General features: G+C 37.6%; 1 protein-coding gene across 1 annotated transcript in view; it reads right to left on the reverse strand.

Annotated features, from left to right (window-relative positions):
- AP3B1 (adaptor related protein complex 3 subunit beta 1) overlaps positions 1–25,998 on the reverse strand; it is a 239,683-nt gene that overhangs the window by 16,829 nt on the left and 196,856 nt on the right. The window contains exons 23-25 of the mRNA XM_069595365.1: positions 20,599–20,830; positions 16,031–16,115; positions 2,009–2,106 (exon numbers count right to left, since the gene is read on the reverse strand). Coding sequence (XP_069451466.1) covers positions 2,009–2,106; positions 16,031–16,115; positions 20,599–20,830 — 415 coding nt within the window. The remainder of the gene's footprint in view (positions 1–2,008; positions 2,107–16,030; positions 16,116–20,598; positions 20,831–25,998) is intronic.

Consider the following 25,998-nt stretch of genomic DNA (forward strand, 5'->3'; position numbering starts at 1 on the left):
CACAGACATTTCTTAAATTTACCGGCATTGATAAAATCTGAGGAAACTGATTTTTATTCTGATTTAGAATTTCCAGTTAATGAGTCATTCCTAGGTATCTTCTGCAAAATAAGCTAAGCTCTTCCTAGAGTGATGTAAGAAACAAACACACGTGTAAAGCTGAGAATTGAGACCTCTATTACCAAAGCAGCTGAAATCTAGAACTGAAGCGATGCTACTGAAAAGACTCTTTAAACCTGCGGTAAATTTGCCAGCATCAAGTCCCATATCAAAGAATGAATTCAGGAAGACAGAAAGAATGACACAGAAATGCCGAGAGACTTGCAAGGATTTACAAATACTTCATATAAGCAAATTTTCAAATAGCTTTATTCAGAGTAGCCTTTCTGCTCTATTAAACATAGCAAACAGCTGCCAGATTTATTCAGACAAATAATCAACAACCATAGAAGTAAAATGGCAGAAGAAAAAGGAATTTTGGCAACAACTCCACAGAGGACCACAGCTGTTCTCCAAGCACACCTCTCTCATGCGATCACGGTTCTGTATGGCTAGTCAGGGAAGAAACCCCTCAGTCACAACAGAGCGTAAAAAAACTTGATCAAGTATCAAGTACATATTCTAAACCAAAGCTGAGGAAGAGAAAAGGTATACAATAACCTACTGCTTTAGATAAACTTTAGCTGCACTTTTCGAAAAAGGATTATCCCCTTCACAATAAACGTGTCAAGGCTTACTCAGCTCCTGTGTGCCACTCACCTGGGTTTGCTGAGCAGATGTAAAGCAGAGAGGCAGGCTTTAGCCAGCAAAGGGTAAGAATAGCAAATGTAAGAATCAATTCAATTTGGCAATGGAAAAATAAAATCACAGATATGACTTTCTTCTACACCAATAACCAACTTCCAAGAAAAGTAAATGCAAAGATGGATTTAGTCACTCTTTATCACTTAAAAGTAAGAAGAATAAAAGATTACCATTAATTTACAGTCTTATTTGAGAGTTTCTTTGCGAGATTCTTCTACAGCAGGTCCTCTGGACACTGACCTGCAAAGGTTCACGGTAAAACAAACCAACCTCTGACACTATAATGATGCAATGCCAGGAAGCAAGCCCTTCTCCTTAGGTATAGGTATTTGTGTGGGCCTAGTACTTCATGAAAGCTTGACAGGTATGAATTAATGACCTCAAGATGAAGGGAATCTTTGATAACTCCTTCCAAAGAAAAACATAGCCCGGATTCATATAAACTTTAAAAAGTTGCTGACTATACTATTTAAATATGTCCTGGCTTTACAAATGCTATTCTTAATTAAATACATAGAATGAGGCAGTTGTTTCCCCTTATTTATATACAAAGAAAATTATTTTTAATAGAAAGTATGCTTAACTCTGGGTCAAGTCCAAGATATTAACACTTTCATTCTGCTGAAAATATTTTTTTTTGTTGCTTATTTTAATTTGCTTCAGCTCTGATACAGCCTTACAGCGTAACATTTCTTTAATACAGAATAAGGTCAAAAGAAAATAGAGGTATTTTAATATTTTAATGCTACAATTAGGACTTTATTTTGAAGGACAGGGCACTCTAACAGGGAAAAATATTATTAGCAGAACACAAAAAAACAGTCCTACAGTGAAAGGAAATGCATACACATAACACGTACTGTGATGGGACTTTGCTAAGTCCTAAATTCCTGACACTAATACAAAACACATAAATACATCATTAGATTGATAAGCCAAAATTCCCAGGACTGAAAAGTTAATTAAGAATCAGTTTATTATTTAAAAGACATAGTAATTAATTTTTAAGTATGCCAGGGATGCAGACAAACATATACCTTTAAGGCTACTTTATAAACACAAAGCATTAGCAAAATTTGGAAGACTGCACACTGACATCTGTTAATAGCTATGTGCATATGGTAATTTATTTTACAGCTCAGCCAGAGGAATGAGCTCACTTATCTGCGATGCCAATTTCTAGTAAATGGTAATGATCTCTCACCTTGCTCCTTCTTAAAATCTTTCTCTGACATGGCCACAGGTAAAAGCAGTTCTCCAACAGGAGGCTGAATGTTAACACTGAAGCAATCATCCTTGGTACTAAAGAAAAAACACATTAAAGCTGACTAAATGCTTAACAAACAGACATTCTTCTTAACACTATGCAGTTAAACAGGTACAATTAAAGCATATAAAGATGTCTGCCTTAAATATCACAGCTAAAAAGGCTTGAAATATTTCTCATCACTATTTGCAAAGAAATACATCTGTTATCTCAACTGGAAAGCCTATTATTTGCAGTTATGATAAATATGCCATTTGACATAGAACTTTTAAAAACAGGTAAGGAGCAGAAACACCTAATGCAACTTACCAGATATCTATGCAACGTATCTGGTAGATAAGTGGAGTGAAGGCTTCCCTGGTGGCTCAGAGGTATTAAAGTGTCTGCCTGGAATGCAGGAGACCCAGGTTTGATCCCTGGGTCGGAAAGATCCTCTGGAGAAGGAAATGGCAGCCCACTCCAGTATTCTTGCCTGGAGAATCCCCTGGACGGAGGAGCCCGGTGGGCTACAGTCCACAGGGTCGCGAAGAGTTGGACACGACTGAGCGACTTCACTTTCACTTTCTTTTCAAGTGAAGTGAATTGAAGTGAGTAGAGTGAAGTCGCGTCGCTCAGTCATGTTCGACTCTCTGTGACCCCATGGACTGTAGCCTACTGAGCTCCTCCGTCCATGGGATTCTCCAGGCAAGAATACTGGAGTGGATTGCCATTTCCTTCTCCAGGGGAACTTCCTGACCCAGGGATCGAACCCGCGTCTCCCACAGTGTAGGCAGATGCTATACTGTCTGAGCTACAAGGGAAACTCCAGAGGAACATTTAATGCAGCTTATCTGGTAGAGAACATCTTGTCTTCAACTTTGCAGTAAAAGTGTACAAAATGGAGTGCTTTAGTCTTAGTTTAAGATATCTTTTTAAAGCTATCAATTTTTAAATAAAGAATAAAATGGAGTGACCATACCGTGTTAAGATGTGTGCTAACAAAATAATATCAAGTGTTAATAAGTGTTTATGTACTATAAAAAGAAAACCTGTACAATAATATTAATCACAGTTTTATTATTAACAGCCCCAAATGGAAAACAACCCGAGTGCCCACGGATAACAGAATGGATAAATGAATTGTGACACAGTCAGTGAGATATTACATAACAATTAAAAGAAACAGACCTACTGTTACACAGAAAAGATGACCCCACAGACCTAACCTTGAGTGAAAGAAGCTAGAAACAAATATACATATTATAAGATACCAAAACTAACTCATGGATAGAGAACACAGAATTGCAGTCACTTCTATAGAAAAGGTGGTATCTACAGGGAAGAATGGGAGACCTTTCTGGAGGGTTCTAGATGTTCAAAACTGTGATTTGGTGGTACACATAAAAATTCATCAAGCTGAACACTGAAGTTCTGTGTTATAGATGAAGTTATTCTTCAATAAAAACAATGTCATATATAAAGAGGAGAAAAGCAAAGAGTAAATAAAAGTATTTCTATGCAAGCAAAAAAAACCCCAAAACCCACCAAACGCAAGGTTAAGAGAAACACTTTCTTGAAGGGTGGGGTAGGGATAAATATTAAAATATAAGGAAAGAGAAGAAAATCCACTTCGATTTTATGCTATTATTATATACTATAATCTTCTAAGCTGCCATTTTCTTTAATGGAACAAGGTAAGGACTAGACTAAAAAAAAAAACAACAATGATTCTGAATTATTCACACATGGATTGCCCAAGGCAAATCAATAAACTCAATTTATTTATTAATTCAATAAACATTTACTGAATATAAACTTGATCTCATGTACTCTCTGAGTGTCTGGGGATTTAAAGACAAGTAAAACTGGCCCTTGAAGTTCACAAGTTTAGTGACAGAGAAAGAGTTCAGTTATGTTTATAACAGAAAGATAAGTACAATGTTAGAGATATGTGGAAAGTATCACAGTCCAAAAAGAGGGGCTGATTAATTCTGCAGGAGTGAGGTAGAGGTACGTTTACTTCCAAAAGGAGGGAGAGGGACATTTTATGGATTCTAGGTCTATATTTCGGGATGGTGAGCAGAGGGTGTATGAAGAGACTGGCTGGGGACACTGCAGAGAACAGCACACACAGCTGTGGGCCCAGTTCCCCATGGCAGCTGTCCTGGGACCTTGCTCAGATCACGTCTCCTGTCACTATCTGAAGTGTCCTGATCTGTATGACAAAGCATATGATTACTTTACTCTCATAACTCAGGCCAGTGTGCTTCAAAGTATCCTGGAGGGAAAAAAAAGGCAAACTACCGGAGCCTTCTGACACAGGAAAATAAACAAACAATCACATATGTATGTTATAGACTGTGCCGGCCCTGTATGAAGGTGGTGTACAAGAGAAACCCAAGCCAGGGAGATCAGGAGACGAATCAACAGTCCAAGCAGGGGTTTTCAGCACTGACTGTGCGTGTAGCCTTAGTGCATCCTGACAGTGATCCCAAGAGCTACCTCCTGTTACCCCTAATTCACCAAGAGAAGCTAAACGATATGCCCAAGGTCACACAACTAGTACGAAGGTCTGAACACTGCAGCACTGAGATGGGAACCGAGGTATATCCTATTCCAAAGTCAGCTATATAATGTTTGCTGCCATATATATACACATTTTATATGTTTTATAAAATATATATATTTTATTTGACTATACAAGGCTGCTTCCCTGGAGGAAATGCGGAAGACAGGGGTGTTTTAGAGTTAAAAGGGACAGATGCAGTGATGGACGGGAGGAAGAGACCTTGAACCATTTAAGGTGAATGACTGGAAGGATGACTTTCTTCAATGAAGAGGAGTTTGGAGGATTAAACAAAATGGTTTGGATTAAATCATGCTGTATTTTGAGTACCCCTGTGTCACTCAGGAAGAGATATTTAACAGATAACTAGAAATACAAATCATGAATCAGAAAACAGGTCAGGGCAGTACACATGAGTTTAGAAGCAACCAGAATGTACAGGGAAGGACTGAAGCCTTTTAAGTAGATAAGATCGCATAGGAAAAGAGGATATGCCAAGAAAACGGATAAAGTGGACACCTGCGTGTAAATAAAAACAGAAGTGGTACAACTTGCAGAAGAGAACTGGAAAAAGAGTGGTTGGGGAGAAGAGGTGTGAGTCAAAAACTGGAGGGAGGAATAAAAAAGATGTGTAACAGCTGACTTAGCAATGCAGTTCAAACTGGAGGAAGAATGCAGGATGCAATGAGCTGAAGTTCAGTGCAGACTGGCAGTGAAAGACGGGGGACAGGGAGCAGCAGAGGCTTCCTGAGGATGCAGAGGCAAAAGAAAAACGCTTAAAGCAGCTCCAAAGAAATTAGAGGTTGGTGCAAAACAGACAGAGAGAGGTGTTAGCCGAGGTAAATGAGATTGGGATCAAGAGCATAAGAACTAGGCGAATGGAGCAGGCCTGGAAGGGAGGGAGATATTTCTTCCAAAAACAGCACAGATGGAGTCCTTAAGATAGAAGTGTTGAGAGTAGGATGCTCGAAGGGTAAGAGCAGGCTGAGGTACTGGAAGGGCTAAGCCACATTAAGAGAAATACTCAGAGGCTGATAGAGTAGTAAATGGATAGGTATATATATTATGAACTAATTTAGTGTTAAATATAAGCTCCCAGCTTCAAATAACTAGATAAATCAGTGTGCTCCAAAGTGGGAAAGGACACGGCACTCCTCTGAGGCAGAAAATCCACTGAGGGAAAAAAAAAACCTATCAATTAATTTTTTTCTCATCCCATCTGAAGTTCTATTTTTGCTCGTACATAATACTTCAGTATATACATAATATGTTTGCATAGTGAGACACACACAGTACATATCGGGAGTGTGTGGTACAAATATTTTACTAAGATGTATACAATTTTAAGAGTTATGGCCACTGGGTTAAATTACACATACTACACCATCTTTACTTGTGATTTCTTTTAAATTACAGATGAAGTGACTTCTTTCCAACACTCCTGAAAAGGACCCCTAGACCCCTTGGTTAAGGAGCTGTGGGGCAGCGATGCCCAGGGAGAAGGGGGCAAGAGCACAGAAAGAAGGGGCAGTAGAGCTGCCTTTTAAGGCATGTGTGGACATCAAGGTGGCTAAGGAGCAGGCTTCAGGCTAGGGGGCGTAAGGGTGATTCTGAAATGCCCCCACAAGCAACAACCAATGAATTAGAGATGAATATACATGATTCAGCTTGACTGGATATGTTTCACTTCTGTTACTTTTTGGTAATGCATGTTTTATTATCTATATGTTATGTTTTATTTGTATATTATATACTTTATTCTCATATTTATTTCATCATATATTTTATTCATTATTCTGTGATTGGTAAAATGATTACCACGTATTCACATATGAAAAACCAAGGCTGTAAGTTCATCCACAATGGGTCTTGTGGAGCAAATAATGTAATGAAGTTGGAACACGGCTGCGGCAGACACTTACTAATACTTTTCTTTTTATTCTTTCCTGAAATCATCCTGAGTCTCTTCAGGGAGACAATGTGCCCCTGAACATCGTCTCTCTCAGCCTCTTGTATTAATGACAGCTGGACTGATCCAGTGACCCAGTTATGACCAATGAAGCCTGGACAGAAGGCTGCTGGGGACTCCTGGGAAAGGTCTGCTTTTCCAGCACACACAGGCTCCTCCCTCCCGGTCACTTCATTCCTTTGCTGGGGGGAGGGGGCTAGAATGCAGATGGAATCCTGGAATTACAGAAGCCATCTTGTGACCCCTAGGATGACTGGCACTTGCTAAAGAAATTAGCTCATGGAACAAAAAGTTGGGAAGACCTTCTACTGGAAGACATGCGGAGAAGCTGTGGAGAGTCTAGCTGCTCTTAACTGCTGATCGGGAGAGTAATAAACAAAACCCTGTGTGGTGAAGTCACTATAGACAGGTTTCTGTTACATACAAATAAATGCAAAATCTAATTAATATAACTAGTACATAAAATACTTTATAACCCAGTCTTAGCTTCTAAGCAAGATGTGGCTTAGTAGGCAGTAAGAAGGAATGTTTCCTCTTTATTTTGGGGGAAAATTTACTTTCGTTTATATTACTGATTTAGGATGTCCTCCAGAGTTTTCTGTGATCCTCCTTTTAAATATTTTGTTTTTTTTTAAAAAGTTGCTCTCTTCTCTCTCCTTACAGTTCTTTTGCCGTCCCACCTTTTTCTTCTCATCTCCTTTGGTTGAACATGGGGCTAAACACAGATGTCTTGACATAGATAGGGGAATGGTGAACATGAGAAATGGCAGGTGTCAATTTAATAGAATTAACAGATTACCAGATTGGCAAGGTACTAATAGGAGGCAGCTCTAAGCAGTCTAACTACAAGGGATCAGCTGATGTAACAGTTTAATGTAAGACAAGATTCTACCTGTTCTACAAAGAACTGGAATGCATATACTTAAGACTACATACAATCTCATTTCACAGAATCCTAGGATCGAAACTGTGAGACTCAAGTTTCCTCATCTATTAAGTAAGAAAAATGGCACTTAACCTTGTAAGCTAGCTTTGACAACTAAAGGAGTTATCACAACTCAGTTTAGTGCTTAATGCATAGTAGATATCCAAAACCTACATACCTAATAGGGATGTAATCCTAATTTGTTTAAGCATTCCCCCAGCAATTCTCATTTGCAAATTTTCTCTAATATAAACAAAGCTTACTTAACAATCTTAGATCTATTTCTTCATCACAGGTTACCACACTTCCCCATGCCTGACACCCTAAAAATGAAATCACTAAATTGAAGAGTTTAGTTTATGAGTATTTAATATATGATAAATACTGCCAAACTGACCTAAAAAAAAGTGGTACCAACTGGAAATCCCACGAACAGTAAATAAGAATACATATTTTTCTGTACCTTCCTTGTCAGGCATTAAAATTATTTAAGAATTTTGCAAGTCTTTTTTTATTTGAATGAATTTTTAAAAATTTCCCTATTACTAATGCTGTATATATTATTGTTATTAGCTCTCTGCATTTCATTTTCTGTAAATGAACTATTCTCAAACTTTCTCCACCTTCATATTAGATTCTTTTATATTGAAATTTGCGAGAGTTCTTTATATATTCTGGTAACTAAACTTTCGTTTGCAAAAAATGGTGTAATACTCGCTCACTATCTCTCACCTGTTATAACATCAATATTTCTTTTGTAGAGAAGCTTAAAAGTTTTAATGGTCAAACCTGTCACTTTTTCTCTGTATCTTTCTGGATACTGTGTCTTGCTTGAATTTTGCTCACCTCCCCCCCTCCACAAAGAGGATTAGATTATTTTATATTATTTCTAAACTCTTTTTATAGTTTCTATGATTAAATAATAAATCCATCTTGAATTTACTTTGGAGTAATCTGTGGGAAGAAAGTATCTTAATTTTTTTACCAGAAAACGGTCCATATACAATTGACATGAAATCTCACCCTACTAATATGAAATGTCACCTTCATGATATACAAAATCTCTAAATTGTTTTGTTTCACTAACTCTTGTGCCAATAGCCACTTACACTGAATAAAAATATTCTTGTGATCTTAAAGAATATTTTGAAGTTATTATTGAAAAAGGCTTTTTTCATTAATTTTTTGTTTTGACTTTTCTTGGACATCCTTTTATCAAGGTGAATTTTAGAAATCTGTCAAGGTCCTTGAAAAGGTTTACTGGAACTGAGCTCAGAATCACAGTGAATTTGAAGATCAACAAGTTGGAGAGTCCTATCTCCCATTTAGGAACACAGCAGATTTATTACTTTTATTTATATCATCTTTTTATGGTCTTCAGGAAAGTTTCAGGTTTTCAAAAAATTCCCACATAGGTATCACGTATTTCTTGTTAATTGATTATTCCTTTTGTTGTTCTTATAAACAGAATAATTTTACTCATAATGTTTTAAAATTGGTCATTCCTACTATATGGAAATGCTAATGATTTTCACATAATGATTCATACCATTGTCCTAAACTCATTGATTCTAAGACTTTGTGGGTTGGTAATTACATGTTGGATAGAAATGATAATCTTGTGTCTTTCCAGATTTATACCTCTAACTATTTTTACTTGTCTTTTTTATTGGCTAGAACTTCCATAAAAATCTGAAAGTGCTGAAAGAGGGTAAAACTTTGTTTTTCTGACTTAAAAGAGAAAGCTTCTGATATTTCATGTGGTGATAGGTAACTTGTATGTCTGATAATAAACACACACAAATAAACATTTCATTTTTTTATTCTCAATTTTTCTGTGGCACCCTCTTTTAGGTGGGGTTTTTATAAATAGTATATGCTTAATTGTGTTTTTACAAGCCCAATATATTTCCACTTGGAAATCAACTTATGGACCTGAATTCTGATAACTAGTATGTGTGGCCCCTTTCAGTCATCTTATTTTGTTTTGTATTTACCATGCTTTTTTTCTTTTCCTGCTCTGTTAAACTGGTCAAGTTTTAAGCATTCCTTTTCTTCTTTCCTTTCGTCATTTGGATGTTAAAAGCATCATATTTCTGTTAATTTAGAGGTTAGCTTGGAGAAGGCAATGGCACCCCACTCCAGTACTCTTGCCTGGAAAATCCCATTAGGAGCCTGGTAGGCTGCAGTCCATGGGGTCGCAAAGAGTTGGACATGACTGAGCGACTTCCCTTTCACTTTTCACTTTCATGCACTGGAGAAGGAATTGGCAACCCACTCCAGTGTTCTTGCCTGGAGAGTCCCAGGGACGGGGGAGCCTGGTGGGCTGCTGTCTATGGGGTCACACAGAGTCAGACATGACTGAAGTGACTTAGCAGCAGAGGTTAGCTTTAACATTTTAAACCATATTTAAAATTCTTTTTGCCATCAGTCAATTCTCTTATGAAGCATGACAAGAACACCACCATTCCTCCTCATACTTGTTCACATTGAAATTTTTTTGCCTTTTTTTTGTTTGGTTGGTTTTTTTTTTGAGATTTTTTTGTTCTAGATCATTCGTTTATCTTTTACATTAGGTATGAACAATTATTTTTACATATTGATGGATTTTACAGGTAGAATTCTTTCTCTACTTTTTTATTCTATTTTTCTCTGTCACAGATTAAATTTTTTTTTTTTTTACTACCTGTATCTTTGAGTAATCCTTTTAAGAAAAGGTCATTGGGGGGTAAACTGATGGAATCTTTGCTTTTCTCAAACATGTCCATTTGGCTTCCTCAAAATTTTCAAGGTTATGTCCTTTGCCTTCTGGTCACCAGAACTGATGACACTATTGAGGAGGAATCTGATTCCATTCACATTCTTGTTCATTTTTAGGTAAGCTGCTTTTCTTCTCTCTGGAAGATACGAAAGTGGTTTTCTCCTTATCAAAAACTCTACAAGAATGTGGCCTTTCTGCTAGCTGTTCACATCCATCCTGTTTGGCCTTCGACGGGCCCTTTCACTCTGCAGGCGTGTGCGTTTCATTTGCTTGGGAAACCTTTCTCCTCTAGTTTCTGCATCTCTTTTCTCCACTGTCTCTCTTCTTGCCTTCCAGACCTATCAGATGGATCGCTTCTTTTAACTTTTCTTTCCTATTTTCCACACCTGTCTGTCTGTCTTCTGTTCTACTTGATTTCACTTACGGAGACCCTCTTATAGAACACTAAATCAGACTTCAGCTGCATCCAGTCTATCATCCACCTACTGGATTCCTTTTGGAATTATGTCTTTAAATCCCTAAGAATAACTTTAAATTGTCTAATTACTCTTTCTCAAAGTAAGCAATAAATTCTTGCTTTATAGATGAAGTGTCCTCTGGAATCAGATAGTAGTTTAATTTTTGAAGACGTCTTGTCTCTTTCTCAGACTGTCTGCTCCCTTCATGACTGGTTCATCTCTGTAAGTCATTTTGAGCCTTCCCTTTCAAATTGATGCCTTTCTTGTAAAGTCTGGTCATCCTAAGCTGTCTGTCTGTATTTATAATGAAGGACTAGCTTTGATTAATGAACACAGCAAGTTCTGCGTGTTAGCTATAAGATTTTAGACAAGTTTTCTTCCTATGCCTTAGTTTATTCATCTCTAAAATGGGATACTACTACTACTCACTTCATAGGAATGTTCTGAGAATTAAGTAAATTAACACACACAATGCCAAGTGTTTAGACTAGTGTGCAGCACGTGGCACTACTCCATACGTGTTAGTGAGTGTTATTTCTATGGATCTCCTCCACCCTGCTGGGCTGGCTGGAGTTTTCTTAAGTGGGTGAGACATGACTGGTTACCTGGTCGTGAAGCCGGGAGGCAGGTGGGCTCTCTACCAACGGATGCAAGCTTGGCTTTACCCTAGTGTAGACGGCTTGAGCAGATCTTCTCTTGGGCGGAACTGCATTCCATCTCATCTTTGACCATCCTGCCTCCTTCCTATAAGCTCAACCCTTGCTGCTCTCGTAGGCCCCCACATTCTTACCAGAAGTCCTTCCCAGGCAAGTAGCTGTTCACTTTCTTCACAGGGGAATTCTCAGGTCTGATTAAATGTGTATGCTGCCTGCTGCCAGGGGAAGGGTTGGGGAACTGGGGTTTGGAAGTAGTTCTCTAATTCCCTAACACTGTCTCACCCTCACTTTTCTTTTCACTTGTTCACTTTCTGTTTGAGATTCTGCCAGCTTTGTTCTTACCATTATAGTAGTTTTCTCCCATAAGCGCTCTGCTCCGTGGTTTTTATTTTCTCTGTTATTGTATATCTGCTCCCATTTGCTTTCTAACTGCCAATAATTCTTTACAATTTCTGGTCAGCTAATAGCACTCTTTCTCTTTTTAGTGCTCATTTTCTATTAAAGAATGTATTTTCTACCTATTTAATGATTTGGGGCAAAAAGAGGGGTGGATGTTAGTGCTCAGTCCTCTAACGTGAGCCAAGTCATATAAGTTTTCATACTAGTTAATACATTAATATCCACTGGTAACAAGGGTGAGACCTGTTTATGCACTGCACCTACTTTTAGAAAGACACATTTATGTATATTATACACATTTAATCAAGGACTTAATTTGATGACCATTTAAAATGCAAAGCCAAAGAAGAGACATTAATACTTACCAAGTATCCATATAACTATGCAGTTATATATAATAGCTTTATCTGTCTATATATGCATCATATAACTATAACAATACAGAGAGTTAATCTAGAAGCTAAAGTAGGATCATTTCACTTTTGTTCCTTTTCTATAAATAAACAGAAGTGTACCCAAAGGGCTCATAATCCGTGTTCTCAGTATTTCTGAAGGCTTCCTATCAAATACGCTCTTATTACCCACAATTTTATATATTGATTTGGATTACATATTTTGAAGAAAAAATTCAATATCAGCCATTCTTGCTTTCCCCTCCCTTTTTATTGAACTACCAACACTAATACAGCACATCACTAAGCAAAAAGTGCTATTTACTATGCAAAAGGCACAGTCAGTGATTGGCATCTAAGACCAATTGATCTACCCATTACCATTATCTCCCTACCTCCACTAGCACTACTATGAAGCTATTGATTTAAACACCGTCGATCGGTTTCCATTTTCTGATTTTGGGCAGGCCAATTAAGAAAGTGAGTAATTGTGATTACATTGCTTCAGGATCAATTACATTTGATGTAAGACAAAGTGTTCTTTTGGAATACACACAAAAATAATTTTTGATATAGTGTGGTTATGTACTTAATACAAATCTACAATAAATAACTAATTCATACCTTCACAATAGAAAAACATATTAATGCAGATGCTTATAATAGCTAAGGCTATTTTCTGTCTAAAATAAATTAATCATTTTCCTAAAATTAGTTTAAGAGAATCTGAGAAAAAATTTTTCATATATACTTTCCAATGGAAGATAGAAATAAAACATTATCTAAATATTTTTCCCTAAAGAGACTTAGTTAATTGTCAAAGACAAGATGTAAATCTTATCTAATGAACTAAACAGAAAATCTTTGTAGTGAAAAAATATTTTTAAAAGCTCTTCACTGCACAGATGTATGGCAAAAACCACTACAATACTGTAAAGTAATTAGCCTTCAATTAAAATAAATAATTTTTTTAAAAAAGGTTTTTAATATAAACTGAAGAGAAAAAAGAATTCTTTTAGTTCTTAATTTTGCCCTAACAGTGCATAAGCTTTGTCATTGGGTTCACATTGTCGAAATCATTAAAATGAATATACCTCTGGTGTTGGAGGCAAATCTATTTAGAGTGATGTTACTCATAGTCTTGTGCTCAGTAATATTGATCTGTGTTGTTTGTCTAATAGAAAAATAATAAACAATTACTAGGCAATGTTGGGAAAAGTAATCAGTTTTTATATATCACTAATATAGCAGACCTCCCAAAACATAAAGGTGATGATCTGCATAAAATCAATGTGCTATGCTACATTGCTTATATTCATCATTGCAGGTTCTCAGCAATAAATGGTATAATATTAGGCCTGACTTACTAGTATTGAAAAGGTATATGAAAAAGAAAGATTCATTATACTTAACCTATAAACTTATTTAAAAGTGTCTGTGTATTTCCTAATCTGGAGGTTTTTATCATAACAAATTCTGTTAGAAGCTACCTAAAATTTAGATAAATAAAATGTCTCAATTCTTCTCAGAATAAGAACAAAGGACTTTAATCAAAATAACAAATTATATCTTAAATCAGAAAAATAGAAAAGAAGTGAGTTCAAAGATAATTCTTAAAGACACACAAATACAGCTAGTTTGCTAATAGTTTCTGGATTTCATCAGAAGTGTATAACACATTATATAAAACAATAACAATGAAAAATCTCAATCCTAGAAAAGCTCTTTTAAATAGTATTCACCTATGAAACCTTTGCCAACTGATAAATGTTCTCTTTTGAATTTCATCAAAAGCAGTTTGTAAATTAAAGTGAAAAGGGAAAAATGTATGGGTTTTTGGTACTGACAGAATCAGTAATCCTCCACTTTAGGGGCTTAAGATACCATATAAAATGTTTCAAAAGGTATCTTCCCTGGGCTAGCCAACAATATTATGAAATTTAATTTCTCCTGAGTTCTCCTCACAAATTTTCTCATAAATTTTCCAAAAGCATAGAGATAAACAAAAAATATATATATATATTTAGCAGGCTTTAGCAAACTGACTGTGTGGATCACTATAAACTGTGGAAAATTCTTAAAGAGATGGGAATACCAGACCACCTGATCTGCCTCTTGAGAAACCTGTATGCAGGTCAGGAAGCAACTGTTAGAACTGGACATGGAACAACAGATTGGTTCCAAATAGGAAAAGGAGTACGTCAAGGCTGTATACTGTCACCCTGTTTATTTAACTTATATGCAGAGGACATCATGAGAATTGCTGGGTTGGATGAAGCACAAGCTGGAATCAACATTGCCGGGAGAAATATAAATAACCTCAGATATGCAGACACCACCCTTATGGCAGAAAGTGAAGAGGAACTAAAAAGCCTCTTGAAGAAAGTGAAAGAGGAGAGTGAAAAACTTGGCTTAAAGTTCAACATTCAGAAAATGAAGATCATGGCATTTGGTCCCATCACTTCATGGCAAATAGATGGGGAAACAGTGTCAGACTTATGGTGATTGCAGCCATGAAATTAAAAGATGCTTACTCCTTGGAAGAAAAGTTATGACCAACCTAGACAGCACATTAAAAAGCAGAGACACTACTTTGCCAACTAAGGTCCGTCTAGTTAAGGCTATGGTTTTTCCAGTAGTCATGTATGGATGTGAGAGTTGGACTGTGAAGAGAGCTGAGTGCCGAAGAATTGATGCTTTTGAACTGTGGTGTTGGAGAAGACTCTTGAGAGTCCCTTGGACTGCAAGGAGATCCAACCAGTCCATCCTAAAGGAGATCAGTCCTGGGTGTTCACTGGAAGGACTGATGCTGAAGCTGAAACTCCAGTACTTTGGCCACCTCATGCGAAGGGTTGACTCATTGGAAAAGACCCTGATGCTGGGAAGGATTGGGGCAGGAGGAGAAGGGGAAGACAGAGGATGAGATGGCTGGATGGCATCACTGACTCGATGGACATGAGTTTGGATAGGCGCTGGAAGTTGGGTGATGGATAGGGAGGCCTGGTGTGCTGCTTCATGGGGTCACAAAGAGTCGGACACGACTGAGCAACTGAACTGAACTGAACTGATGTTGAAGCTGAAACTCCCAATATTTTGGCCACTTGATGCAAAGAGCTGACTCATTTGAAAAGACCCTGATCCTGGGAAAGACTGAAGGCAGGAGAAGAAGGGGACGACAGAGGATGAGATGGTTGGCTGGCATCACCAACACAATGGACATGCGTGCTGTGGTTCATGGGGTCACAAAGAGTTAGACACAACTGAGCGACTGCAGTGAACTGAACTGAATAAACTGAAGTTTAACTATGTATGGAAGAAAGAAAAGTGTTAGTCATTCAGTCGCGTCCGACTCTTTGCGACGCCATGGTCTGTGGCCCATCAGTGGACTACAGTTCAGGAATTCTCACACATCATTAGAGTGAAACTGAAAGTGCTAGTCACTCAGTCGTGCCCAGCTCTTCGCCACCCCATGGACTGTAGCCCACCAGGCTCCTCGGTCCATGTACTTCTCCAAGCAAGAATACTGGAGTGGGTTGCTATTTCCTTCTTCAGGGGATCTTCCTGATCCAGGGATAAAATCCGGGTCTCCCACATTGCAGCCAGATTCTTTACTGTCTGAGCCATCAGAGAAGCTCTTAACCACATATAGCAGACTGTAATGGCTATCTGTGTAACAAATACCAAAAATACATATACCACACTTAATATGTGTAACTATTTCACAGCAGTCTAAATACTGCCAAAGAAAAACACGATTGTGTAAATATTTTCTCTCACAGAAAAAGCTTCTGAAAGTCTTGATTTTGATCTGCTATTGTTTATAGTAACAAGAAACACAGAACGCCTGAACTTACCACAACTGGAAACTGGCAGTCTGAGTGGAATCACAAAAGTCAATACCCACTGAAACAGTAATGGATCCCGCAGGCTCAAGAGATTCTAGGAAATAAGATAATTTGGACATGAAAACACAGAAGAAGTGAAAAAGAGGCAAACTAAACACTGAAAACATATGTAATATTTGTGGTTTGGTTAAAGTAGTCAAATTTAATAATCTGTAAGAATAATTTGAAACTAACGGTATTAAAGCAAATTATAAAGTAATGTCACCTCAAGGCTTTCTTTTTTACAACGTAATTCTGCACATAACTACAATGAACATATTACATCTATTTGTTTCAGAAATAGAGCTCATCCTGAGAAATTCCATGTTTTACAGTTGTGTCTTGATAGGAACTGAAGGTGAGAAGGAAATAAATATTTCCCCGTTTCGAACATCTGTACCAGACTCTGGGTGTTATAAGAGATTATGTACTTAAAACTATGGAATATTTACTCTAGATATGAAAAATACATTTTCAGCAATGTCCTAAATTTTCACAGGGGAAAAAGTCCAAAATTTAAAGCATGCAAATTAAAGCAAAGTTGGAAGAAGAAATTAACTTGTCCTCAGCTATTACTGAAGATAACTGGCATTATATGAACGAAAACAGTAAGTCTAATTGTATTATTTGAAGAATTACTCAAAGAAAATTTAGTAGCAGATGTTATCTTGAGAAAACAAATTATAAAATGACATTCTGTAGATGCGTAATTTCTGAACTTTCACCTATCAACTAATCAAGTGTCGGAAATAACTGCTTCAATATACAGTACTGGTTAATAATAATAAAACTCAAGATAAACAATAACATGATTTTACACTGCTTATGACTCCAGAGTCAAACAGTAATGCTATACATTAGAATAATAAGGGATCTTAAACGTATACCTATTTAGTATAAATGTTTGTATATATTCTATATTTAAATAGAAACCATTCACTTTTGATTTCTACTTTGTTTAAAGTCTCCAGTATAACTGTGGTTGTATTGTTAGTTGCATTATTGGATGTAACTATATTTTAGCAATCACACAATGGTCCAATAGATGGTGATTATCCTAGGGCTTGTGATAGGTATAATTTCCCATTTAATGCTAACCATTACAGAAATCATGGTACAGGTAGGACAAAATAATTCAATAAGCTTAAAATATTAAGAAGTATTTTTATATCTAAAAGCCTAAATGAAGATTAAGCACTATAAGGAAGTATTTGATGCTGACTTTTAAAGTGTTATTGGTGTGCTGATTCTAGTTGGAATTCCATTTATTTGTAAACCTAACATTTACCAGGAGGGTATGTAAGTACCCCAGAAGCCTTGCTACTTAATCTTTGACAAACAGGCTTTACTGTAAATAACTACAATGATAGTTTTCTTGCACTTCTCCTAAAGCCTACACCGCATCAGTTCACAGCTGTCAGTCACACTGTTCAATGCTCTTCTTCACTGAACCCTTGATGCTTTCTTCTGTGCACAGATATACTGGTGTTTGGTCTTGTTTGCACCTGACACCACCTTGGTAGCAAATGCTGTCATCTTCAAAAAACGATGGCACTCGGGACTAGATCTTTCTACATGTATCCTCATATCTCATTTGACCAAGTGACAGTTCTTAGGATGCCTTGATGATGTCACTGTCTGACACAGTCTCATAACATCCTCAGTCTTAAGATAACTAACTGCGAGCTGAGTGCCATACTGATTCTGGAGGCTGGTTCATGATCAATGGTGTGTTTTATTATATGAAAGCTTCAACAGCAGAGGGGCTTCCCTGGTGGCTCAGATGGCAAAGCATGTGCCTGCAATGTGGGAGACCCAGTTCGATCCCTGGGTCGGGAAGATCCCCTGGAGAAGGAAATGGCAACCCACTCCAGTACTCTTACCTGGAAAATTCCACGGACTGAGGAGCCTGGTAGGCTACAGTCCATGTGGTCACAAACAGTTGGACATGACTGAGCAGACATGAATTCGGACACTTTCACTTTCAAGAGCAAAGTGATCAGCATAAAATTATTCATATAACAGATTTTTATAATATTTGAAGCCTACTATAATACATTGGAAAAGTTTATTCAGGCAGGGGTCTACAGTTGAATACTGGTTCTGAATCATTACAATAGACATGAAAGGGTTATGCAGAAATGGCTGAAAAACACTGGTTCTGTTATACCACTATATTAATAACGAAAAATGAAATCACACAGGATGCTGTCTACTATGATGGGACAGTTGTATAGTAACTGGTGAAATCTTAGCTGAACTCAAACTTGTCAAGTGTTAACACAGAGTCACTGAATATAGTGCAGCGAGCCTAAGGCTATTCTTTGGGTGTGTGTGTGTGTGCGTGTGTGTGTTAAATTTCCTGTGTCCATGTACCTGATCTTCGTGGGAAAATGGCACTTTATTCCTAACACTCCTGCAAGGAATCCAGTTTCATGCTAACGGCAGGGCAAAATCCTGACAAAAAAGTTTTCTCATATTACAGAAAAAAGAGAATAGACTGGTGACAAATAAGAAAGTCACTGACTCCTTAACATACGTATATGTGCTTATTAAAGAACACAAGTATCTTACTTACTTTATTTCACAAAAATACGAAGATGCAGTATTTTTGTTGCATCCTTAGGATGTTTCTGGAGGACTAATTAAGATATATCATACTCTGAGCTCTACTGTTATCTACTGCCTGGGAATCTATACTGCATGGGAAAAAACTCTGTATCCTGCGGGTATCCAGTAAATGCCAACAAAATGAATGAAACCCTATGGTCAGGAAATCTGCCTAAGAAAAGAAAGCCTATTACTAGTACTGAGGCAATGATATATATTCATATTTTATTTTGGTACGAAGGCCATACTCTGAAATTTATTCTATTTATTTCTTCTGTTCTACATAGGCCAACAAAAGGTCAACTCATCAACTCATTATGCCAGCTCAAAGAAATGTTAATACTGTTCTACTGTTTTAACCTTTGGATAACATTTTCAACCTTCAGACAGTGCATATATCAGTTGCTTGATGCTTCTTAAAGTAACTTTTTAACTAGATAAAAAAAGCTGGATTGCAAGCAATAAAAAAGAACACAAATTGGGATACTCTTAATTCCTTGGCAATATGTTAACCACAAAATAAAAAGAATCAGCACACTGTATTCTTTAAATGGTGTCTTAATTACCAAATTATTTTTTAAAAAGGATTATTAAGCAGGTTCTGAAATCAATTTACTTTAACTCTACTTCTCTCTGCTTTGGCTGCTACCAAATTTCATCTAAATATTAGGAATTTTTTATCTCTTTGTGGAAAAAATATAACACAAAGGATGATTTTTTTACTGAATGACTCATTAAAATGACAGAGGAGAGAATTCAACAATGTCAAAGAGCTCACTCAGGCAAAGATGGAAAATGACAGAATAACTATATGATAGGAAATAAGGAGTAAAGAAGGTACAGTTACCTGGTCAAAAGGCTTTGCTCACCTCAAGTATCATAAAATAGGAACTATGTGGACCTGATTATAACACTTCAAGGATTCAATGACAGAAACCTTATATCACTTTTAATTAAGATCTTTTCTGAAGCTTCTTTCAACTAAACTGTAGGACTGCCTCCACTCATACAAAACCAAAATAGAGCTGAACATTCTAACTACTGTACCATTTTAAAAATTCAAAGTAAGCCATACAACTGTTACGCTTAATGCTAAGAAGGTGTACCTCCTGTAGCAGCTGGGGAGACAGTATGATGTAGCGGGCCCGGAGGCAGCCTGGAAGGCGCATGGTGCACAGCAGGGGCAGCCTACTCGGTGTCAGCTGGCTGTGCAGCAGGTGGGGATAAAGCACGGGCACCGCCATACTCTTGTGCTTTATCCGTGAACAGCGAGATTTCTGGGTTTGTCCTTTAGTGTGAAAAGATGCTGATTTTTAAATGGTGGCAACAGATTAAAACACATGATGTGTGAAAATACCAGTGGGCGTTTCTGCCTTCGGAAACATACTGTGGGCTTTCTGCCTTCAGAAAGAGGAAGACAAACAGTATACACCCTCTCAGTCTTTGCTCCCTTTATATTTCAATCTACAGAATGTGAAGGAAAATGGGGAAGAAAAGATGCAGGAGGTACTATAACCAAAAGGCAAAGTAAAATCATGCAGGGAAGGAAGCTGACCAGGAAAAGAGGTGGGGGCAGGTGATGCGGGTAGGAAAAATGCACAGCAATTTTGATTCTCCAGAACCATTCTTTCATCAGTACTGGTTATCACCACTGATGGTACTTGATTTGCTAGGGGCAAAGAAATGTATTTATCTTATACAATAAATTTGGTTTAAAAAGGAAAAACTAATGTTGGGTTGGCCAAAAAGTTCATTCAGGTCCTACCACGCCATGGTAATGAAAAAACCCAAATTAACTTTTTGGCCAACCCAATATAAACCGAGTTTGGTAAAAATCAATAAAATAATACGTATTCTCCTTTATTTTAAAAATAAACATGTTTAATTATCAAATACAGTTAAAGCAATAAATGAGAATTAATATTTACCTATTGGATTAAAAACATGCATTTGCATGCCCATAGGAAGCTTTTTCCCCCCTACATGGATATTTTCTATCTTCTGATCAGTGGTATTATTCAGTGTTATTTGCACAGAGACCATCTTATCACCAAAAATGCAAGGCTGTCTTGGAAAGAAGTAATGGGCAGCGAGTCCTTTCCCGCTCATTCGATGAAGCAGCACATGAGTTTTCCCTGGTACGAAGACAGGAGTACTGACCTATCACACATTGGAAAAAGAAAAAAAATAGTGAATTAGTAAAAATAACTACTAATTCTTAGAAAATATGTAAAAATTCATAACATTTAACTCTTATTTTCCCTAAAGTATTAAATAAATCACAATAAGACATAATAGTAGGGTATCGCATAGATAGATATGAAGTCAGAAATTATAAAAATTCTTCTGTACTCTCCATGCATATATTAAAATATTTTGACAATCTACATCTAAAAAAGAAGAGAATAATTGCAGTTATAGAAATATATATATTTTTTAGAGTTTATAAACTTTATTTTCTTCCTAGGTATATTTTGGACATTTTTCCAATTTCCTTTTTATTTTTAATAATTTGTCTTTTGATTTCCTTGGGCTTTCAAACTATAAGATATAAGGCAGAACTTATATCTGCCTATAAGTTCATTATAGGCAGATTATAGTATCTTTCATTATAGGTAGATACTTATACTTTCATTTCCAATCTTGACTCCTTTAACTTTTTTCATCTTGAATTTCTTTCACTATAAACTGAAGACTATAACCTCCTTTTTAAGCGGTTCTTCCTTTGCTTTAATGATTAAAAGATTTTCCCTGCCTCAAGATTAGGTAACTATTCATTTACATTTTCTTCCAGAGCTCTTATGGTTCCAATTTTTCAATTTATGAGGAACTAATTTAGGTAGAGAGTCCCTTGGACTACAAGGAGATCCAACCAGTCCATCCTAAAGGAGATCAGCCCTGGGTGTTCACTGGAAGGACTGATGATAAAGCTGAAACTCCAGTACTTTGGCCACCTCATGCGAAGAGTTGACTCATTGGAAAAGACTCTGATGCTGGGAGGGATTGGGGGCAGGAGGAGAAGGGGACGACAGAGGATGAGATGGCTGGATGGCATCACTGACTCGACGGACGTGAGTCTGAGTGAACTCTGGGAGTTGGTGATGGACAGGGAGGCCTGGCATGCTGTGATTCATGTGGTTGCAAAGAGTCAGACATGATTGAGCGACTGAACTGAACTGAACTGAATTTAGGTATATTTACTCTATATTTAATCATTTTCCTCCAAATACTTAACATCTGTACATGATTCAATGATTAGCTTTTCCTCAATGATCTATAAATGCAAACATTCTAATTATTTAGTTGGAGACATTTTTGAACCTTGATAGAACTGCTAAATCAGTACCACACTGTTTCATTTCTTAAAGCCCCACAATCTGAATCAGTTGTTTGACCAAACAGTCCAGTTCAGTTCAGTTGCTCAGTTGTGTCCGACTCTTTGCGACCCCATGAATCGCAGCACGCCAGGCCTCCCTGTCCATCACCAACTCCCAGAGTTCACTCAGACTCATGTCCGTCGAGTCAGTGATGCCATCCAGCCATCTCATCCTCTGTCGCCCCCTTCTCCTCCTGCCCCCAATCCCTCCCAGCATCAGAGTCTTTCCTAGTGAGTCAACTCTTCGCATCAGGTGGCCAAAGTACTGGAGTTTCAGCTTTAGCATCAGTCCTTCCAAAGAAATCCCAGGGCTGATCTCCTTCAGAATGGACTGGTTGGATCTCCTTGCAGTCCAAGGGACTCTCAATAGTCTTCTCCAACACCACAGTTCAAACACATCAATTCTTCGGCGCTCAGCTTTCTTCACAGTCTAACTCTCAAAGTGTCCCTTATTCCTCCACCCACCCCGCCCCCCTGCCAATATTTTCTTGGCTAATCACCTGTTTTTGTTTCCACTGAACTTTAGACTCTTTGAGCTAAATTCAATTGTGATTGGAATCAAAGGCAGCATATTAAGTAAAAAAAAAAACAACCCATCCATTCTAAAATCATAAGGTGGCTGTCTTTCCATTCAAAGTACTACATGTGACTTGACATAGGAAGGCTTTAAAAACAAACAATTTGTAATTAAACAGGCCCAATCAAGATTTGTTCCTAACAAGCGTACTCTCCCAAATTAGGTTTCCTATTATAATTTAACCTGTTCAACAGGTTCACCATGCCACTGACATCTGGTATATAAAAAGCTTAATAATAATACTAATCATTTAAAATGCATCAACAAAAATCCAAGAGTTAAGTAGAAAAGCAGAAGAGAAGCAGGAATCTGGAGTTATAAGCAGCCAGGAATTAGGTTCTTTGAAGGCAGGCCTTATGTCATTTAAGAGCTATCAACTTGTCTGAGTTGGTTTATTGAATTCTCTCAATGTAGTTCTGGGACACATGGTCCAACTTGTCTCAAAATTCTGCACCTTTATTATGATAGTTTAAATGATGCTAAAGCAGTGTGCAGCAATGGAATAAAAACAGTATGATTGTCTTTACTCATTCTTTCCACACTCAGCCAAGTTCAAGAAGCACTCTTTAATGAAGTTAGCATCTAAAAAGGTCGTCTGTAACAATCCTCCAAGCTTATCTATGATACTGCAAAAAAGCCTATGTTTTCTTTCACAGTAAAATAGCTCCTAAATGGCATTTAGAGGGTAATAATATAGCTTTTTTTTAACTACAGAGATGGGCTAAATGAGAACGACTGTTTTTTCTAACCTATTTCCTAAGTTCACACAAGTCACATTTAGTGAATCTCCTCTAATATCTTAACTACATAGATGATATTTTGTGCAAGAAAACCAGTAGGTTCCATAAATCCTTTGCCAATTTCCACATGTAATACAATTAATCCTGACAAGAAAACAAGACTTTAGTTCAACATTTTGTGTATCAGATTAGTTACCTATACTCCAGAAGCACACGTATGATCTGTGGGTGCTTATATTCTAAGACAGCTTTTCTGACTTTACAGTTGATAAATAATGATTATTTTACTAAATGTTAAAACAGTAGTAAAAGGTAAATTGATTAGAGAATGACCTAGGCTGCGGCTGTGAAAATGAGGATTTAAGTTTAAAGATACGTGAAAAATCTGAACAAAACAGACCATCTTTGGCCCACAAGCCAAATATGACCTGCTGCCGGTCTGGTGAAGTGTTTCTGGAACACAGACATTTGCATTCTTTGACATACTGTGGATGGTTGCTCTTCTGCTCTATGGTGGAAGAGCTGAGTACTTCCAATGCCTAACATATTTACCATCTGGACCCATTATAGAAAACGTTGGCTGACCCCTGACCTAAGGGCACAATGTCATATCCTTCCTTCTCCAGTTGTTGAGGAACAGTTCTCCATATTCTCTCATAATTCTGCGCAGCTTCTAAGGAATGGCATTAGCAAACAGCTTTGCTCCTGAAAATCTTTTCCAGGATGTATAACAGTCTTTGGAAACGGTTCAGTGCCTCCCCTCTGGCGCAAAGGTTGAACAGATTTACCAAAAGACCCTCATAAAAGGTTGGGATCTTTAATGCTGAAAATCTTCTCTAAAGCAACACACCACATGTGCAGTCATACCTGGCATTCATTGTGTCACCCTGTGAAGACTGGGGGAGTGGCAAGAACGATGTTCCCCTGGCTACTGCTACTGCTGTGAGTAATAAACTGTCCTCTGCCTTTGACACAGGAGTCTGCGTCTTCTATCAGTAGCCATGAAGTTGTCTCAGGCTAATTTGTTAACCTGCAAGTGAGGCAACATCTCATACCCTTCACAGTTCTCTGATATCTATTCATGTCCTTATTTTTTGGTCACTCACCAATTCCCAGATCCACTTACTCTAAACAGCTAAATTAACACTGAGTAGGACTACCATGTACAGCTGTATAGCTGTAACTGCCTGAGACTGGAATATGAGCTAAAAACCTAGCTTACACTAAAGGGCACCTTTACAGAATGTTCACAATGGTACCGCCTGGGCTAGCGCACTTTGCTACTGAGAAGCCTACTTTATATAGTAGAAGCTACTTTTTTCTTTCCACTTTCCTTTGTAAAAGTTGATTTTATAACCTGGATAATTATTTCTATGGGTTTCTGATGTCATAATGTCTTCTGATGGCTAAGTTTTATGACAGACACTGAGGAATCAGAATTCAGTGTTTCAGGACTGCTTTTATCTGGTTGAAGACTAAAGGCTAGTCTTTCAACGGCGCTTTCTCCCCAGTGCTCCACCTATAAAGGCTATGTCCGGGACTGCCTAACACATCCGACCATCTTCTAAGAATGTTGCCATTCAGTTCCTGAAGCAGCCGGCATGTTCTCATGACAACTCCTATCTGACCACATTAAGGAATGCCTCAGGAATGGACGCCTGGCCCAATGAGTACCTTTTCCAGGATTTTTGGATTTGGCACTTGGGACGTAGAGTCAATCTCTCCCAAGCGGCTAAAAGTCTGAGATTTAAAACTCTAATGTCTGTGGCCACATTTCCTGCCACATTGCTCAGCAAGAAATAAAACAAAGCACAGACGAGAGAGAGCCCGGCTGGTATCTTTGGTTTGGATGCTTCTTAAAGCTGACATCTTCCTACCATTTCTGAAGTGTGGCTTTCTGTAAAATACTCTAGGAAGTGGAACCCTCTGCCCCTTTTCTTTGGTTTAAGCCAGTTCAAATTCAGTTTCTGTCATTTAACTCTCCCAACTCAACTACTAATCAGGATCAGTCAGATTTCAGGATGCTAACTGGGGGACTGGGGAATAAAATCATAATGGGAGAATGTACTTTCTCATGCTTTCCCCTAAAGCCCTGGTAGAGATGTTATGGCCAAACTCATGCATGGCATCTGATTAGGTTCAACTATATCAATCTACCAATTCTGTAGATCAAAGAGTTGAATTAGAGCAAAAGAAATAAAAGCAAAAACAAACAAATGGGACTACGTTAAACTTAACAGTTTTGCACAGCAAAGGAACTGCTGACAAAATGAAAAGATAATCTACTGGACAGGAGAAAATATTTGCGCATGATATGACCAATAAGGAGTTAGTACCCAAAATACATGAACGGCTCATACAATTCAACATCAGAAAAACCACCCAATTAAAAAATGGGCAGAAGATCTGAATAAACATTTCTTCAAAGACTACACTCAGATGTCCAGCTGGCGCATGAAAAGATACTCAACATCTTTAACTATAAGGGAAATGCTAATTAAAACCACAACGAGATATCACTTCACAGCTATCAGAATACACACCACGTCTTCTCTATCCATTCAGCTACTGATGGACCTTTTGGCTGCTTCCAGACCTTGACTGTTGTAAGTATGTTGCTATGAACACTGAAGTG

The sequence above is a fragment of the Ovis canadensis genome, chromosome 7 (genome assembly GCF_042477335.2).
Source record: "Ovis canadensis isolate MfBH-ARS-UI-01 breed Bighorn chromosome 7, ARS-UI_OviCan_v2, whole genome shotgun sequence".
In the NCBI taxonomy this organism is placed as follows: domain Eukaryota; kingdom Metazoa; phylum Chordata; class Mammalia; order Artiodactyla; family Bovidae; genus Ovis; species Ovis canadensis.